Source organism: Siphateles boraxobius, unplaced genomic scaffold, assembly GCF_051911475.1.
Source record: "Siphateles boraxobius isolate OS27281-9 unplaced genomic scaffold, OSU_SipBor_1 13, whole genome shotgun sequence".
Classification (NCBI taxonomy): Eukaryota; Metazoa; Chordata; class Actinopteri; order Cypriniformes; family Leuciscidae; genus Siphateles; species Siphateles boraxobius.
In genome coordinates, this window is record NW_027508733.1 from 22,434,608 (window position 1) to 22,452,635 (window position 18,028).

The window sequence follows — 18,028 nt, forward strand, 5'->3', positions numbered from 1 at the left end:
ATCGATTCATCAATGCATTGCAATTATTTGTTTCTCAATTCAATATCGATTCATCAAATCCTATGAATCGATTCAGCCCGCCTGCCAGTGGCGGCGCTGTGGGCAGAACTCTAGTGAGTGCGTTCAGCGTTGTTCAAGCTTTTACTGTCTATGTGTACAAGACGCGCTTTACCAAAACAGCAAGATGACGGACAGTAGCTGCACTCCGTTCAAGCCTGCACCACCAACCAGGGAGTTGGTGGCCTATTTTAGGGGGGATGAAGCTACCCCAAAATGTTCCTAAGCCCCCCTAAATAATAAGAACAACAATAAGTCTCCGGGAGTCTCTCCCATATTGATAGCGGCTCCCTGGTGTCCGCAAATTAGTTCAAATCTCCTGGAATCTAGAGCTCGCGAGCTCCAAACCGCGTACGTAGTGCCTCACGAAAAGCACATTTTTTTAGGAGTATGCACATTTTGTGCTTCTGTTTACATTTCTTTTATAACTTGAATGTATAGGAAGAAAGAAATATACTTTCTACTACTTACAGTTACATGCACTTTAGAGGTGTTAATAAAGCACCTGTTTGTTACAGTTGTGGTTTGTATTCAACACATGTACAATATTGTACAGTTTGTTCTGCTACATAAACCATGACAGGAAACATTGTGGGGGGCAATTTGTTCTTAAACATTGGTAATACTGCACACATTATTTAAAAATATACTCAGGTACTTAATTACTTGTGTAATTACTTATTGAATCGATATCGAAGCTAATAAATATCTAATCAAAATCGAATCCTCAAGAATCGAAAACGAATCGAATTGTGAAATTCCTAACAATACCCAGCCCTAGTATACATCTATACAGGCGATCACGGATGTGAAAATAAAAGCACAACGTGAGTTCCATGATGCGTGCAAATTAGGCTGCATACAATAGCCCATCTCCCAATATCAAAACTATCTCTGGACTGTGTAGTTGTAGCTCTGGTCTCTGTTTTGGTGTCGGTTTGCACTTGAATACTGAGAGAGTACTTTGATTATGGTTGCACTTTCACTTATAAGACTAAGGAAAAAAACTGTTATTTATTTTTGTTAGTTATACTATTTTTTTTTCTATGTTCAATTTGTGGAAATGAGTTCAATTATGAGGTCACACACAGCCTCAATCAGAAGTTCATAATTCATGTACAGTAAGATCTGAAGAGACTCATGGGAAATCATACAGGAGAAAAGCCAGTCAGTTGAGTTTGTGTCAACCTTTTACAGTGCTTGTATATTGTTGTTTCAGTGTATTTGATAATGCTCTTTGTTCTACTCAAAATAGAAATGAAATGACATTCATTACAATTATTAGTTAAAACGTTTCATAATGCACCAGCAGACTATTTTTCCAGTCAAGAAATTTGTAATTGAGGATTTCTATAAAATATTGTGCAAACATTCTTGTGAGATAAGCGTCTCGTCACACCCCTACTTTATTTTATGTATGTATGTATGTATATATATATATATATATATATATATGTGTGTGTCGCTGTATTATATATAAAAGGAGCACTCCATATGTGTATTTATAGTGCTGTATTGAAGGTAAGGTGTTCCTCACCTGTAGCAGGGAGTGGTGATCAGATATGACGTGCATGTAAAGTGCAGTTTGAAGTCCAGTTTCTCGTGAGTGGAGGATTCTTCAGACTACGCAAGAGAACAATCAATACCCACATGAACAATACTAACACTCGCACTAGAACCGTATGGAAATGTATATGTTTTCATGTGTGTAGTGGAGTTTCTTACCTTTACTATAAAGGTGAGGGTTCCCTTTAGTTTCTGAGGCATGACGATACTCTGCACTGAGAAAACGAAGCGCGCCTCGTTTGAAACCCCTGGAAAAAGACCAAATGCATGAGTAAAATCCGCCTTGTCAATGGCACTTTTTAGGAGTATCGCTCTTCTGACCTGGTGGCAGTTGGAAGGGGACAGTGAGGCCATCGTGAGGTCCGGCTCCGTCCGGTCGCTGCAGTTTGGAGTTGAGGGAATCCAGCACATTGAACTCCATTGACTTGAGGAAGCTGTCGCTCTTGTTCTCAAAGATGACCGACACCACAACTTTGCTCTCATCCTGATGGTTGCCCTGGATATCGTACACCTGCGAAAAAGGGAAGATTTATCATTTGGAAACGATAAAGATGCCAAAACACGCAGATCATGCCAACACACGCAACACTTGGATCTCAGCGGTTAAATAAGGCCAGAAGAAATGGAGGAGTATATCAAGCCCAAAAATCTGATCAAAAGAGTTAAATGTCTTAGGTATCATCACCTAAAACAAGGGAAAACTTAACAACTGATGCTTCAAGTCCGAGCTCAAAGGCGATTGCTCAGTCTTACAGCACTCAACAGACTTTAGTCACAGTAGACGCCATATTTCATTTGACAAAAGAAAACAAGGCAGTGAGGGATATGGTAATATAACAAATATATTTATATAATGGTATAAAATTAAAAAATTGTATAAGTAAAAAAAAAGAATATATATAACAAAAAATATATCCATATATCATAAAGTACTAAATTATATAAAATATACATGTATATATTAGTGCTGCCAAATCTATTATCACATCAAAGATAAAAGTTTGTCTGTGTGTATATATATATATATATATATATATATATATATATATATATAGAGAGATGTGTGTGTTTGTTTGTTTGTATATACACTAAGTATTCTCAAACTTTCATGTTGGATGAGATTAATCGCAAATAGTCAATCTGACAGCACTAAATTATACAATATATTACAAATAAATACAGTAGACAACATTTCAAGTGGATCAAACCCTTTCATTAAAGTTATACATCCATTTTGAACAATACCTGTTCTTGTCTTAATACAACTTTTTTGATCCACTTCAAATGTTGACTACTGTATAAAACTGATACTAATATAACACACACACACAAAATAGAGCGTATATATGAGTGTGTGTGTGTGTATGTATGTATGTATGCATGCATGTATGCATGTATGTATGTATATGTACATACACATTAATTATATATTTACAAACGTTTATGTTTGACACGATTAAATAAATTTGACAGCACTAATTTATATATAAAAAATGTATAATTCACAAATATCAGTGTAACATGGTCTGGCCTCTTAACCTCTGTTTTTGTTTGTATATGGTGTCTATTGTAACTAAAGTCTGCATCACAGCAAGTTAGTAGCAATAACCGTAGTTCTGTTTCTATGGTTACCTGATCAGCATTGTCCCTCATCTTTAAACAAGCATGCAGAGACACATGGGACAATACATCATTCAGACTAGAGACCGGAATCACTTAAAGCAATGAGTCACTTTAATAAAAACAACAGCCGTGTCTCAGGATCATTGGATCTCAAATCACGGCTTGAGCTTCACGCTGGTGCAGGGAACACAAATAGATTGAGTCATCTCCAAATCACACTCACCATCTTGATGTAGGAGTTCTCGGCCAGCAGAGAGTAGTTGGACATGGGCTGAAACGAGATGGAGGATGGATAAGTACAAGTGCATTTACAAGGCATTTAATGACACAGAGAGGCCTCCTCTGATTGGCTGGCAGGATGGATACTGACTGGCAAAGGCTCCTCGTCCTCCACAGTGCCGTTTTGCACCGAATCCTCCCCGCCGCCGTCACTGTGATGGCGATGATGGTGGTGGTGGTGGTGGTGCCGCTTCTTCTTTTTCTTCTCTTTCTCCTCCTTTTCTTTCTTCTGCTTCTTCTTCTTGTGTTTAGATGATTTCTAAACAGGAAAGCAATAAACAGTTAGCTAAATCTGGTTTCAATGGAGCATAATTTTGGAGTGTACTGGGATGTCGGATTTTTTCAACAAAGTCTTGATCTAAACCAACCAGATAAAATCACAACATTACTGCCATTCGTAGCCTAAAAGTACATGAAAACCAAGAAAAAAAAAAGACAAAGGAACATGTCATGTGACCTGTTCATCCCATTAAGCATTGCAAATGACTGAATTGAATCAGCAATGACAGTACAATGTAAAACAAATGATAAGTCAATGATTTTAAATATAAATACAATTATATTTCAAGTCTACAGCAGAGTTGTGGTCAGAATTATTGGAACCCCTGGTAAATATGATCAAAAATGGCTGTAAAAAATATAACTGCATTGTTTATCCTTTTGATCTTTCATGCAAAAAATTTGCAAAAACTAACCTTTCATTGAAGTAAAAGAATTGAAAGTGTGTGTGTGTGTGTGTGGGGTGGGGGTGGGGGTGTCACATTATGAAATGTTTTGTCAAACAACTTGTACAAAAAATTCTCTCTCTCTCTCTCTATATAAAACATTTACGCAAGACCCACCGTGTCCTCTGGTTCTGTGTCTTTAGGCTCATCAGGCTCAGATTCTGCAGCAGCCGCAGAGCTCGTGTCGACAGCAGCAGTAGAAGAGGGTGCCGTCACCTCCTGTAAACAAACATCCAATAAAATGTGTTAACATTCATTAAAAAAACATGAACAAAAAACCTTCCACAAAGACTGAAGAACGATCATCTAAACTATGAATCATGCAGAATTAACAATATCATGATTAAGAAGGGAAAGAAAGTTGATTTGATGAAGTTGGATCGTCACAGAGAAAATGGTGAAAAAGTGGTGAACCTGCAGTGAGAAAGTGATGGTTTTGTTTTTTCGCTTTTAAAGTCAACACTCTGTTTGCATTAGGTAGCACCGAACTATGATGTTTGAGCAGGTAAAAAAAAAACAACAAAAAAGTTAACATCAAGTCCATTCTGTCTCAGGTGACCTTCATTTGATTCATGAAGCAAATACTTGTGTATATGAGCTGTTTGACTGGAACCGCAAGAACTGTCAAGAATCCTGACAGTTTATGATGATACAGACACGATCATACAGGAGAAGTTTCCCACACCAGTAATTAAGACACATTTACACCTCTACACGTGCACACATGCATCCAAAACTAAAACAAGCATATAAAAACAGCCAAAAATGTGCGAGACCTGTGAAAAGCAGCGAAGAGAGACACGGGAGAGACAAAGAGAAGTCAAGAAACGAGAGAGTCCAGAGGGAAAATACAAAACAGACGCTCATTAACAACACGACAGACTGACAGCGGTATGAGCAGAGGGGGAGGAGAGAGCATGAGGGACCGGACCTGGGCGGCGGGGGGAACAGGAGCGCTAGAGAGCCAGAAATCCAGATCCGAGGCCTACAACAGAAAAGGCAGGGTGGGGAAAATGAGTCGAATCCTGTTTGACTCCAACAGAACCCCAAACAAACGCTCTGACAACCTCAGAAAACAAAGTAAGCATATATTCCATCATCATGTTTGTTATGGACACTTCAATATGTGTGTCCACTTTACATATCAAATTTCTATTATATTAATTTCTATTTCTATTATTACTATTCAATTAATTTATGAATTTGGAATTGTATTAAGCAAAATGTGGACATCATTTGTTTTCATTTAGGCAAAACCATTTTGATTTACACTACCCTCCCTTTTGATAGCAATTTTCATAGTGGTTAATAGTCATGATTATAACTAAAATGAACAATCAATTCATTGTTAAGGTCAATACTGCAAAATATACATTAAAGAAACCTAATAATATTAATAATAGTTTTTTTTTATACTAAAATATAAATTAGGTACAAACCGATATAAAAACTGACCGATACGGATAATTCTTTATCTTTGAAAGCAGATAACCGATAAAATTTAAATCCGAATTTTTATATAATTTTTGAGAGCCTGATTATAAAAACAAAAGTCTCACCATTAAAAGCCATGTCACAAGCACAGAATTATAATGACGTTCTCATTATAATTTTGTGTCGCTTATATGACAGACTTGCACTGCTCATTTTGCACTTAACTGTATTTTTCTTATTTTAAGTGATTCCAATCATATTTCAAGCAATTCAAAACCATCATGGTGAACAGTGCATATTAAGCGTCTCAGCTGAAGGAAATAATAGATTATTTAGCGGCTTTAATATATCGGCCACATTTTCCCCCCGATAACGATAACATTAAATATGAACATATATCGTCCGATACCAATATGGTGACCGATATATCTTGTATCCTTAATTTAAATAAGTGAATATTTTAATTCACTAAATGACATGATGTCTTTATAATGCATCCCAGGCAACGTAATTGTCAATGACTCTTGTGGCAGCCCAATTTAAGTTTCAACAAAGTAATGGAATATTTCAAAGCGGTTTAAATAAAGCAAATACAGAGAGTTAGAGATAAGGAGGGTATAAGACAAGCTTTTGTATCATAAAACTTAACTATTCATTCAAAAACAATCATACCTCAGCAGATATGGGCGGGGCTGCCATCTCTTTAGTGTCCTCTGATTGGACGGCCTCCTCTGGCTGGGACTCCATCAGCTCCTCCTCCACTTCTTTGCGTTTCTTCTTTTTCTTCTTTTCCTCTTTGCTCCTCTACATCATCATCATATTTATGAAACTAATGTTATGCAACAGCACTCGTATTGCTGAAATGCACTATCTGCGTTTAAGCTCTCCGAACATCTCACCTTCCTTTCCTTCTCTTTGTCTTTCTTCTTCTCTTTCTTCTCCTTACTGCTCTTCTTCTTGGACTCCTGTGGGATGCTCTCGTTCTCTCGGTCCTCTGCAGGGCTCTTCAGCACCTCTGGACGGTGGGTCCTCACGGGAAGCTTCTCGCTGTCTGCAAGCGGCCTGGAAAGAATAAGAGAAAAGGAGATTAGATGGACAGAAAGAAAAGGAGACAGTGAGCGAGAGAGATAAGAGGGACAGTCACATGGAAGCAAATAATTCAGCTTATTCGATATATGGGTCAAAAGTCTAAAGGCCTGTTTGCAACAAGTCTGATGTGACAAAGTCCCACAAAAAAAGTATATTTCTTCAACTAACTGATTGATTTTAATTTGTTTAACTTCTGCATTTCTATACAAATATGAACAAAATATGGTTTTAGTGTGCATAGGCAAAATAAATTAGGTTGCGTGTTGTTGCAGTCGGTCAAAACACTCCCAAATTCAAACTCATTAGTCGATTGAACCAGTCAAACAAATAAAAAATAAAAAAACATACTAAAAACAAAAACAAACAAAACTAAACAAATTAAAGCAAGAAAATAACAAAAACTGACTTAGCCTCCAAACACCACAAAAGACAAATAATTGAATTGCAATATTTTTGACTGTGAATGGGCTTGCTTTGCTTCGTTCAAAATCATGCGGTGCATTTGTTTTGAGTCAGATTTTCAGATTTGGTGTAAAGAAGCCTTTAAAGCATGATTCATTTTCCTACACAATAAAGCTAAAAACAGGAGAGGTTTTAAACCTGCGCTCAAGTTTCAAGAGAAAAATTGAAGCCAGGCAAGGTTGTCAACGCTGGCATGTACTTACACTACCGTTCAAAAGTTTGGGGAGAATTGGTTTCATTTTTATGAATTCATACTTCTATTCAGCAAGAATGCATACAAAGAATACTGAAAAAATGTGTCATGTTTATCATAAAAAAATATGAAGCACAATGGTTTTCAACATTGATAAAAGTAAGAAATTTTCGAGCAGCAAATTAAACTGATTTCTGAAATGTCATGTGACGGTGCAAACTGCAGTAATGGCTGGTTAAAAAATTAGCTTTGCATCACAGGAATAAATTGTATTCAAATAGAAAAGAGTTATTTTAAATTGCAAACATATTTCACAGTATTACTGTTTGTTTTTTTAAAATCAAATAAATGCAGCCTTGGTGAGCAGAAGAACCACAATAACAAAACAATCTTACTGACCCCAAACTTTTGAAATGGAAGTGAACAAGTTATAGCATTTTGACCACAGCCAAAACCCAACTAGCAGGTGAGCTGATCAGTCATGCATGATGCATTCTTAATAAATATTAACACTCCAGCAGTGACATACTGCAATTGCCAGGAAAAAAGGAGCACCGGGTGTTGGTAGTTGGGCAGTGGATTCCATTGGGTCATGTGACCACAGGAAGAACTCACCTTGAGCTACTACCAGATAGCAGACTTTCAGGAGGGCAGATGCGTGCGTGCATGAGGGAGAGAGAGATAGAGAGAGCAGCGTGTGTGAGAGTGTGGAGAAGAAACAGGAGAACTGGAGAAAGTTCTTTGATACCAGAACACGGAAACCCCAACAGATGCAAAAGACAACTAGAGTTGTTTCACATCTGTATGAACAGAGATTCTGGACTCATCAATCAGCATCTGCTAAAGGTGGTTTAAATGAATGACAGTGGAGAGAGAAGCATGAAACTGAAAATAACTAGAAGGACATTTATACTGAAAATTAAATTGGAATTAATATCCTCAGACTAAGAGTGTCTTGTACCAAACAATCGAGACAAATCAATGAGAATTCCTTAATTGGATAACAAGGAAATAAGAGTTTAACATGTGTAGCTAGCTAGCGATGCACCAAAATTGAGGGGGAAAAAATTAGATAAGTGGGGGGTGGGGGGCAAAATCATAGTTATTTTTCCATCCACCTATTTAAGCGAATTTTGTGATATTGCATTTATAAAAATAAATTAATTAAAAATCGCTGGATGGAAATGCCAAGACATACATAAATTCTAAAAATGGTCATACAAAAAATGTATGCGCTCAATTTTCAATTGAGACATAATATGAAACTTTGATGGAAACGCATTTATCAAATAAATTCCTTGATGCGCGACAACAACAAAAAAAAAATTACGTGACTTTTCCCTGTAGATGTGACTGGATAAAACTCATGTGACTTTGCCTCAACAGTGGATGTGACTGGATAAAACTCATGTGACTTTGTCTCAACAGTGGATGTGATTGGATAAAACTCATGTGACTTTGCCTCAACAGTGGATGTGACTGGATAAAACTCATGTGACTTTGCCTCAACAGTGGATGTGATTGGATAAAACTCATGTGACTTTGCCTCAACAGCTGATGTGATTGGATAAAACTCACATGGCTGTCTCAACAGTGGAAGGACTAACCAGCGAATCAGTTTCATTGCACGGCATCTCAAATGTCAGTTTGGTCATTCTGAAATGCCTGAGCCAATGTCTGTCGTCAGAATGATTTGGTATAATGACGTCACAGAAGTGTCTCACATGACTGCGTTCCCAAACACCAGGCATCCAAACGCAAGATTGCATGATTCTGCGTTTCATTTGCGAGCTCTGAGGCGCAAATAATGTATAGTGTATGAAAAAAGAGCCTATGGGAAGCTGGAGATTGCAGCAACTCCCATTTTTATTATAGATATTTTTCCCTAATTTCCCATTTGTCCCAAAAGACAATTTTGTTCTCTTGAACATATGGGATTGAAACAGTGATGTTATTCGCAAATGTTTTATGCGATATACCAATTTTGTGCATAAGTTAAATTCACAAATTTGGATTAAAACAAAGATAGTGATGTTAAATTACTGCTTGTCTGATTTGACCATGTCAGCGTCTAATTTCACGTTCACAACTACATCAGGTAAACATGTCAGCAGTGTGGATGCACTTCACCATGACCAAAAATGATGCTAGAGTAGCCATTTAAAAAATTAGTTTGGCTGAAATATCAGAAATATAAATTTACTACGACTCTGAACAGCTCTGAGCAGCATAAAGAGTTCAATTGGCCAAATATTGGGTTTTTGGCTTAATGAACACCTTCATTTCTGGTTAAGTAAATTTTTTTTATTTTGGTGCATCCCTACTTGTAGCGCATATATGAACTGTATATGGTGACAATGTGATACATACTTGTCTAGATCGATGTCCAGAGCTTTATGAGGATCATTGGGATCTTTATCGTCATCGTCACTCGGTAATGCATTCTGGGAACAGAGACACACCAACATAACTACGGATAGTTTTGGGGATAACAGTTTTAAGCACTCCAAAGTGACAGCTGCCAACCTCTGGCATTTCCTCTGTGACTATGTCAACTTGTTGAGCGGGCGTGATGTCTTCCTCGCTCTCGGGACCCGAATCCGCCTTCCTCCCTTTCCCTCGCTTCTCCCGCTTTTTCTTTTTATCCTTCTTCTTCTTATCCGCCTTGTCCTTCTGCCGGCGCTCCTCCTCCAGCTTCACGTACTGGTCGGACATGGGCATCCCTGGACCAAACGCAGGACAATGAGATGAAAGAGTGGTTTTTATTTGGTCTGCTGAAGCAAATTAAACGTTAAGCGTTGTAGATTTGCTCACCTGGGACTTTAAGAGGCACACTAAGGTCGATCTGCACCACCGGAATGTGTTCTACACCTGGTGCGTCGAACACCTGCAATTGTGGAAAAAGTTCAAGGAAGTAGTGATGGGAGAAACAAAGCTTTTTGGAGTTCTGAATCAATTTAACTAGATCAAAGCGTCTAGTGGCGAACGCTTTGATTTTTGAAATGTTTCAAGGTTCGAAACAGCATGATGTAAACAAAGTCTCGTTTGTTGAAATCACGACCGCAGAAATGATCTGACTGCGTACCTTCTGAGATGATGGCGAGGCCTTGATGTAGAACGGGTTGTTGGCCTGTTCCTGCTTCCTGACTTCCCTCCTCTGTTTAAAATCAGGCAAGTTTATTTAGGTACAGTTAGGACAACAATGTTTTTACATTTTCTGAAGGTCTGACAGACTGCATGCACTTACCCTGGCCAACTCTTTCTCGTCCACCTCAGTGTGTCTTGATCTGGAATGTTTGGGTTCCTCTTTAGCGAACACCGCTTTGGGCTTCTCGTCCTCAGACTCGCTCTCTGACGGAGGCTCATTGATCCAGGCGTCCAAATCCAGACTGAAGGCGGAAAAACAACAGTTGTAAGATCTTTTCCTGTTGATTCCCTTGCGATACACTCAATAAAGCCTCACCCTTCTGGTATAGGCACTTTCTTCTGGGCCTTGGGGGCCACGGGGTTGAGCTCTCCGGCAAAGAGAGCCGTCACTTCGTCGGCCACCTCCACATTCTTCTGCTGTAGCTTCTGGATGTACTTCACCAGCTGGAGGATGCAGGACGCCTGTGGAGGAACAACACGGTTAATGTTGCAGTATCTGTGTGAAATGACTCAAGCAATGACGTCATATTGTTTACTTGCAATGCTTAGTGGCATTATGTCAATATCACAGTGTGTACACGCAACTCAGTTTCAAGGTCGCATTATCGGAATTGCTACCCATGAACAGCATTTTGCTCACTCACAATTGACTCCAGTGGATTTTGACATTAGCACGTTGCTAAGCTAAAGCACAATACTCAAACTAGATCAAATTTAATGTTGGTTTAAACATCAGACAGAGCAATTAAGACTCAAATAGACCATATCAGAACTTTTCAGACCCCATTAACCCCCCCCAAAACCACATTACACAGCATCAGACCACTTTAAACATTCTTCACATGCCCAATAATCCACATCAGCACTGTTAGCTTGTTTTTTACATATTTAACAGATTAATCATGTTTATCACATTGCTAACATGTTGTACTAATTATTCATGTTTTAACATCGCTTGCATGACTTGAGCATGTTGCTTGCATGCTTTAACACATTTCTAAAATGACTCAATATTGCTCATGTTTCTAGCTTTTTTGGCATGTTTCCAACATTTTAGAATGTTGCTAATAGGTTGCTAGCATGTTTAGACAATGCTAGCATGTTTTAGCACACCTTAGCCTTCTTAGATTTGGTCATCATTCATCAAAATAACTTCCCCTCCCTCTTGCAGTGACATCTCTTCTCTGATGATGCAGGGCAGCCTGTCCCTCACATGAAATCATCCGATAGCAAACCACAACCACCCAATCAATTCCCAATAGACAAAATCAAATCCCTCCCAGCATTTTTTCCCTTGCGAAGCCGTTTCACTCTGATATATGTCACAATAGGGAGGAAAAGACTATCGCAATTTCAGTTTCATGCTGACTTATCACCAGCTCTTTTCTTTCATATTGTGACATACATCTGAATGTAACAGATTATCAGAAAACAAAAATGAAGGGTGGGGCCTTGGTTCTCTTCATCGGTTGTTGATTGGATTTTGAGATTTGGGTGTACATGCTGAATTCCTCACCCTCTCCTGCACTTCCAGGTTTGCACTCTGGACGAACAGCGGCAGTCTTTCTATAAGCAGCTGGCTGGTCTCCTGCGCTGCCTGGCTGTCGGTCTCCCCTTCGTGCTTCTGCAGCACGGTCGCGAACAGCTTGGCAGCATTTTGTACGTACACCGCCTGGATGTGACCGGGCAGGGTGGCCACTTTGGGTCTCAGCATGGCCTCCAAGGTCTGCATGGGGTCCTCCAGATGCCTGAGAGGAAAGGTTAAACGTTAGCATTTTGTTAATATGTTTGAATCTTGAACCTTTCCAGATTGTCACCACGTACTCTGAGAACTCCCCGCAGATCCATGCAGCGGCGTAGAGAACCTCGCAGATGCCATTGCGCTGTGTGTTGCCGGTCAGCAGGTGTGCGTTGTCCAGCAGAGTGGCCATCTGAGCCACGGCGAAGCCCCGGATGGCTTTGACGCGGATGGCTACGTCCAGCATCTGAGAGGCGATTAGGTGGCCGTGCCTTGTGCCTTCCAGACGAGTCAGTTCTACCAGGATACTGATGTACCTGGAAGACAGATAGGCTGTGACTTTGTATCTACATTACTACTAACATATTTGTACAACGCGAGACTGAGGGCAGTAGAATGGGGGGACTTGGAATGCAAGATCTTGGGACTACTTGTTCGTACAGAATGTGTATTTTGTTTAAAAATGTGAGACACCGGGGTAGTGGAATGGGGGAAAAATGCAAGGTCCAAAATTAATCAAATTGTATACATTTACATGTATCATATATTTTATAAGTTAAACAAGATTCGAGGCATTGATTCAACATGTCCACTTATTCAATTCACGAAAAAATGTGACGGTCTCTGCAATAGTTTAAGGGCTGGTTCACAGAGAATGTGTATTTGCATTTAAAAACACGAGACCCAGAGCACTGTAATGATGGGAAAAGCTCGAGGGATCTTTTTAAAAAAAATCTTTTTAAATTGAACTTATTTTAACTTGAGTGGCACATTTTTAGAATGCAACATCATGCGCAAGACAGTAAAAAATGTGAGGCATGAGTAAAATAGTCAAAGAGATCTGTTTTGCTGATGTTTACATAGAAAAACAATATAAAAGCATTTCAGTAAGCCGCATTTACACTGCAGGTCTTGATGCCCAATTCCGATTTGTTGACTAGATCCGACAGATCTACATTTGCACTATACACTTGGCAAAACAACCCACGGTAGACGTACTGACCCGGAAAAGCTTAGGCCAAAAAGTAAGTAAAAATGGTGTGATTTGCAATGGATGCAGATGAAATGATAATACAAGCTTTACGCTAAGACTGGGACGGTATGGATTTTTTTTTACTGCGGTTGAAAAGCAAGAAATTCCCGCGGTATAGCGGTAAACCGCTTTGACGTCATTCGCCACTGTCCATTTTTCAATGGCGTACAACTCGAAATAACGGAAATATCCAATCTGTCCGCCTAAATGACACAAATGCACGTATCTGATTCATATCAAATTTATTGCCACGTGAATGAGGCCTGAAACCGATCTGAGAATATCGGAATCCATGTGCTTTTTTTCCTGCTTACATGTCGTGGGTCACATGGGAGGGGGGGATCGGAATTGGGTCACTTGAACCATGCAATGTAAATGCGGCCTTGGTGTGTCATTGGCTGTTTAGTCTTACCATTCAAAGTTTGTGATATACTGGTAGTTGCTCTGGCTGCAGATGTCGATGATCTTGGTGAGCAACTCATCTCGGTAAGTGGTGCCTTCTGCTTTGTCCACATGCAGCATGAGCTTCTTCACAATCTCCATCAGGTTCTTCTTAGAGACCTAGCCACATTTAATCAAACTTGTTATATTTTAGGTCTTCACAACATGACTTCGGGTGCTTTCACACTGGGCTCGTTTGCAGCGGTCCGAGCCCAAGGCATTTGGTCTGGTTTCACACTCAATTTGATTCTATCGAACCCTGGTGCGTTTGCGTGCATCTTACGTCATCACAAACGTGCACGGCGCATGATAGAAAACAATGCGGATCAATGTATTGTGTTTTTTTTAATTAATTTTGTGCTATTATGGGTACAGCTGAGTGAACAACAGCTTTACTGTGTGCGTGTCACATAAGGTGGCTTTCTACTGCTTGCAAACCGACTCTTTTAAGGAGACAGTGGATTTCCAAATTTGTTGCCCTGATTCCACACGCTATGCGCGAATACACTGCAGGCTCACTCTTGCTCGTATCCAAGGTAAATCATCAACACTATCATCCCTTACATGCGTTTTAACTAAATCCATCATAAATCATTTAAAACGCATGCGCAGGTTACTTTACTTCCTGAACAAGTGGGCACCCACACATTCACATTCACATTCACGCGAACCGCGGCACAGTTTGAGTACAACCGAACTCAGACCACCTCCTCCAGGTAGTCTAGGGTTCGGTACCCCAGTGCGCACCTGGGTCCGCACGATAGCTTTCACATTAGCGATTTTTTATGCTAACTGTGCCACATTCCAAACTAAACTGCCAGTGTAAAAGTACCCTTAGAGCAGGGGTGCCCAATCCTGTTCCTGAAGATCTACCTTCCTGTAAAGATCAGAGACCCTGATCAAACGCAACTGGACCAGCTAACAAAGATCTTCAGGAGCACTTGATCATTAGAGACAGGTGTGCTGGAACAGGGTTGGATCTGAACTGCAGGTAGGTAGATCTCCAGGAAGAGGATTGGGCACCCCTGAGTTAGATGAACGTAAACAAACAAAATGTCATACACACCATGCCGTAGAGCAGATCCAGGGCTCTCAGGCGGATAGACTCATCTTTGTCGTCCAAACACTGAAGGATCAAGTCCTTGTGCGACTGAACGGACTTTGGGTGTGTCTTCAGAATCTTGGACATGGCCAGAAGACCCAAGTACTTCACTGCAAAACACCACAGTGCCTAAGTGACTCTTGCAATGATGCGTAGTGTCTCTGTTCTCTAACTACAGCTAAATTGCATTTATGCTAATTGTCGTTTAGCTAAGCTCTTCTATTTAGACTTTTAAAGTCGCCATGTAATGGAAGTAGCGACAGACATTTTTCTTCCATATTGAGACACATCCGAGTAAAACGGATTATTGAAAAGATTTAAAAAATGTAGGATGGGACTTGGTTCTATCCATCGGTTTGTTGACTGGATGAAGGCGGATCTGAGGGGCTGTTTACACAACACTGTTTTCAACCAAAAGCTTTATGCGTTTTGGCCGTTCATTTACATTACAACGACGTTTTGGGTGCCTGAAAATGCAAACTTTTGAAAACGGGTTTCAAAGTGCAAGTTTTTGAAAGCGGTTTCCGTGTAAACCACAAAAACGCCAATCTCTGAAAACAATGACGTCATGCACGTGTATTACGTGTTCAATCTACAGCGTTTCATCTGCATCTAATGGCCTGGCAGCAGAATACAGCTTTTTAAGTCGTTTTCGCGGATCCATGTGAATGGGGATCGTTTTGACAATGGTATCGTCATCTGTGCTCGGAAAACTCAAAGTAAAACTTCTCTACGTTTTAAGCATTTTGTTGCTGTGTAAACGTACCCTAAATGCAAGCTTGCGTTTGATTGTAAGAAAGGGCCGGAGTTTGAATAGACTAATTGATTGGAGAAGTTCGACATACATCACCACCGATGTATGGTTTCACCGGAAGATTGAGAAAATCGCATGGAAGAATGGTTCACAATAAAGTGAAGTCAACAGATAGGGTGAACTATCATTTCATGACGACTGCAGTCTGAAGCCTTCTGCTAAGATGTCCATTATTTTAGAACTGATACCATTCTAGCCATTTACTACTTTAAAATCCAAATATGTAAATCTACATGGAGAAGAAGAAAAAAAGACAATGGGAAAAGAAAACACAAACACAAAGGACAACAAACACACGCACACACCCAGGAACACTCACCCCCACAAGAACACAAACGGACTTCAGTTTTGTTTTACTCTGCTTGATTTTTAGCAGTTAAGTGCAATATGCATAACAAATTAAATGTATATTTGATATAAAGCAACCAATGTTTTAAATGCCCATAAAATAAAATAGACTAAATATAGATGCAAGACAGTTAGAGCCACAGTTCTGTAGTCTTGGGCCATTAGGACAGTGGGCAGGTCCTCTACTGTTTTGCCTTGTTGATGCCAAAACAAAATGTACAAAATATACTGATGTATTTAAGGAACACAAGGGGCTTCAGGATTGACAGAATGCCAAAACATTCAGCTGGAAGTAAATATCAAATGGCCCTGTGAGGAAACTCAGCGGGTTTTGAGAAACAAAACATGGCAGTCCAGGATTCACTGAGCTACTCTACGGCCGGCATCACTGGGACACCGATAACTCGAACTCCTGCAAGATAATTCAGATTACTTAATGAAATATTAAACAATATTACTGCTTTTCGGAGAAACTTTGTCTTTAAGTTCCTCAAGCTAAAAAGTTACAAATGACTCTTGCCAATTCCCTATTGTAGCACTGAGGTGTCTTCGAGTTATCCGAGATGGAGATCTACATGTACTCCATCTACAGGGCCAGAGGGGGGACTCAGAAACACACAGACAATGAGAGAATGACACACTGCAGGCATTGACAGAAGGCTCACAGTTCTGGTCCGAGTCTTCAATCAGGATTCGCAGTTTCTGCACACAGAGCTGTGGAGCGGAGAGAGAAAGGGAAAACAGAAGGAGAGACAAAAGGCATTACTACCATGTTAAAAACCTTTCCACACCATCTTACATCAACACCAAAGAGAAAGCCAACTTCAGATGGGTCAAGTGCTTCTTGGCAATCCACTTATACTCTATAAAAATCAGTAGTGGTCGACCAGGTTTTGCAACGGCTGAATGCTGATATCTAGAGACTGAGGTGGCCAATATATAATATAATTGACAATTATTCATTCATTCATTTAGCAAATACCAAAATGTATTAAATTGTATGTCCAATATTTGCTCGATTAAAAAAATTAAATTATAACAATAATATTAATTCATGCGTTAGATGACCTGGGTTATCATTAATTGGAAAATATATAAAAGCACATATACTACTAAATATTTATCAAATTCCATACATTTATATGTATTTGAAATATTTTATTAATTAAATAAAATTTGAGAACCTGGATTTGACATCTAATATTTATCCAATTCACAAAAAAAGAATAATACTTTAATATGTTTCTGCTTTAGATAACCTGCTTCTTTTTTTTCTTCATTAATTGAACAGTAGGAAAATATATGAATGGAGACAAAAAAAAGAATATTCATCCAAGGACATGAAGTATCAATGTAATATCTTAATTGTGATATATCGCTATATGATTTTATCAACACATTCTTGTTTCTATAGCATCTCCATATTGGGCTTTGACGAATTAACACACTACTAATGCAATGTCAAGTATAAAGGCCTGTTCACACCAAGAACGAGAACTATAAAAAAAACGATGAAGTAGTTTCAAAAATTGTTCTCAATATTAAAGAATAGCAGAGTTCACACCACAGCTATAATGATAACGGCACAGAGAAACAATATCGTTGGAATCACTTTCAGAACGATTTTATCCAGCTGATTATCAATAACAACATTGACAGCCAATAAGAATCCACCCTGCTTCAAAGAGCTCAAGCATTTAAAGTGACAGACAAGCACGCGCTTAGAATAAACAGAACGATATTGTCCGCTGGTATGGACGCTAATATAGCTATCTTTATAGTTATCATTCTTGGTGTGAACAGGGCCTTAAATCTGACCGGATATTTCCGTGATATATATAAAAACTGCTGGTCATATTGAGTAATGTGACAATGGCCCACCTGTATGCTAGCACTGTGATTGGGCATTCCAGAAGACAGTGAGATCAGCACTGAGGTAAAACAGGAGAGAGAAAAGACATCAATGGTGTTGTTAAG

At 39.2% G+C, this 18,028-nt stretch overlaps 2 protein-coding genes across 3 annotated transcripts in view; one reads left to right on the forward strand and one right to left on the reverse strand.

Annotated features, from left to right (window-relative positions):
- LOC143736071 (uncharacterized) overlaps positions 1 to 18,028 on the forward strand; it is a 795,401-nt gene that overhangs the window by 776,745 nt on the left and 628 nt on the right. The window lies entirely within an intron of this gene.
- The window catches only part of ap3d1 (adaptor related protein complex 3 subunit delta 1), a 33,640-nt gene that overhangs the window by 3,384 nt on the left and 12,228 nt on the right, over positions 1 to 18,028 (reverse strand). Inside the window, exons 10-30 of one of the 2 annotated variants that reach the window (XM_077226601.1) lie at positions 17,933 to 17,982; positions 16,717 to 16,765; positions 14,854 to 14,999; positions 13,759 to 13,907; positions 12,400 to 12,630; positions 12,092 to 12,323; positions 10,892 to 11,037; positions 10,676 to 10,817; positions 10,514 to 10,585; positions 10,243 to 10,315; positions 9,955 to 10,151; positions 9,799 to 9,872; positions 6,584 to 6,746; positions 6,357 to 6,488; positions 5,182 to 5,235; positions 4,368 to 4,469; positions 3,617 to 3,784; positions 3,470 to 3,517; positions 1,945 to 2,134; positions 1,783 to 1,871; positions 1,595 to 1,680 (exon numbers count right to left, since the gene is read on the reverse strand). In XM_077226601.1, the coding sequence (XP_077082716.1) occupies positions 1,595 to 1,680; positions 1,783 to 1,871; positions 1,945 to 2,134; positions 3,470 to 3,517; positions 3,617 to 3,784; positions 4,368 to 4,469; positions 5,182 to 5,235; positions 6,357 to 6,488; positions 6,584 to 6,746; positions 9,799 to 9,872; positions 9,955 to 10,151; positions 10,243 to 10,315; positions 10,514 to 10,585; positions 10,676 to 10,817; positions 10,892 to 11,037; positions 12,092 to 12,323; positions 12,400 to 12,630; positions 13,759 to 13,907; positions 14,854 to 14,999; positions 16,717 to 16,765; positions 17,933 to 17,982 (2,593 nt within the window). The remainder of the gene's footprint in view (positions 1 to 1,594; positions 1,681 to 1,782; positions 1,872 to 1,944; positions 2,135 to 3,469; positions 3,518 to 3,616; positions 3,785 to 4,367; positions 4,470 to 5,181; positions 5,236 to 6,356; positions 6,489 to 6,583; positions 6,747 to 9,798; positions 9,873 to 9,954; positions 10,152 to 10,242; positions 10,316 to 10,513; positions 10,586 to 10,675; positions 10,818 to 10,891; positions 11,038 to 12,091; positions 12,324 to 12,399; positions 12,631 to 13,758; positions 13,908 to 14,853; positions 15,000 to 16,716; positions 16,766 to 17,932; positions 17,983 to 18,028) is intronic. The other variant, XM_077226602.1, reaches the window with a different exon arrangement.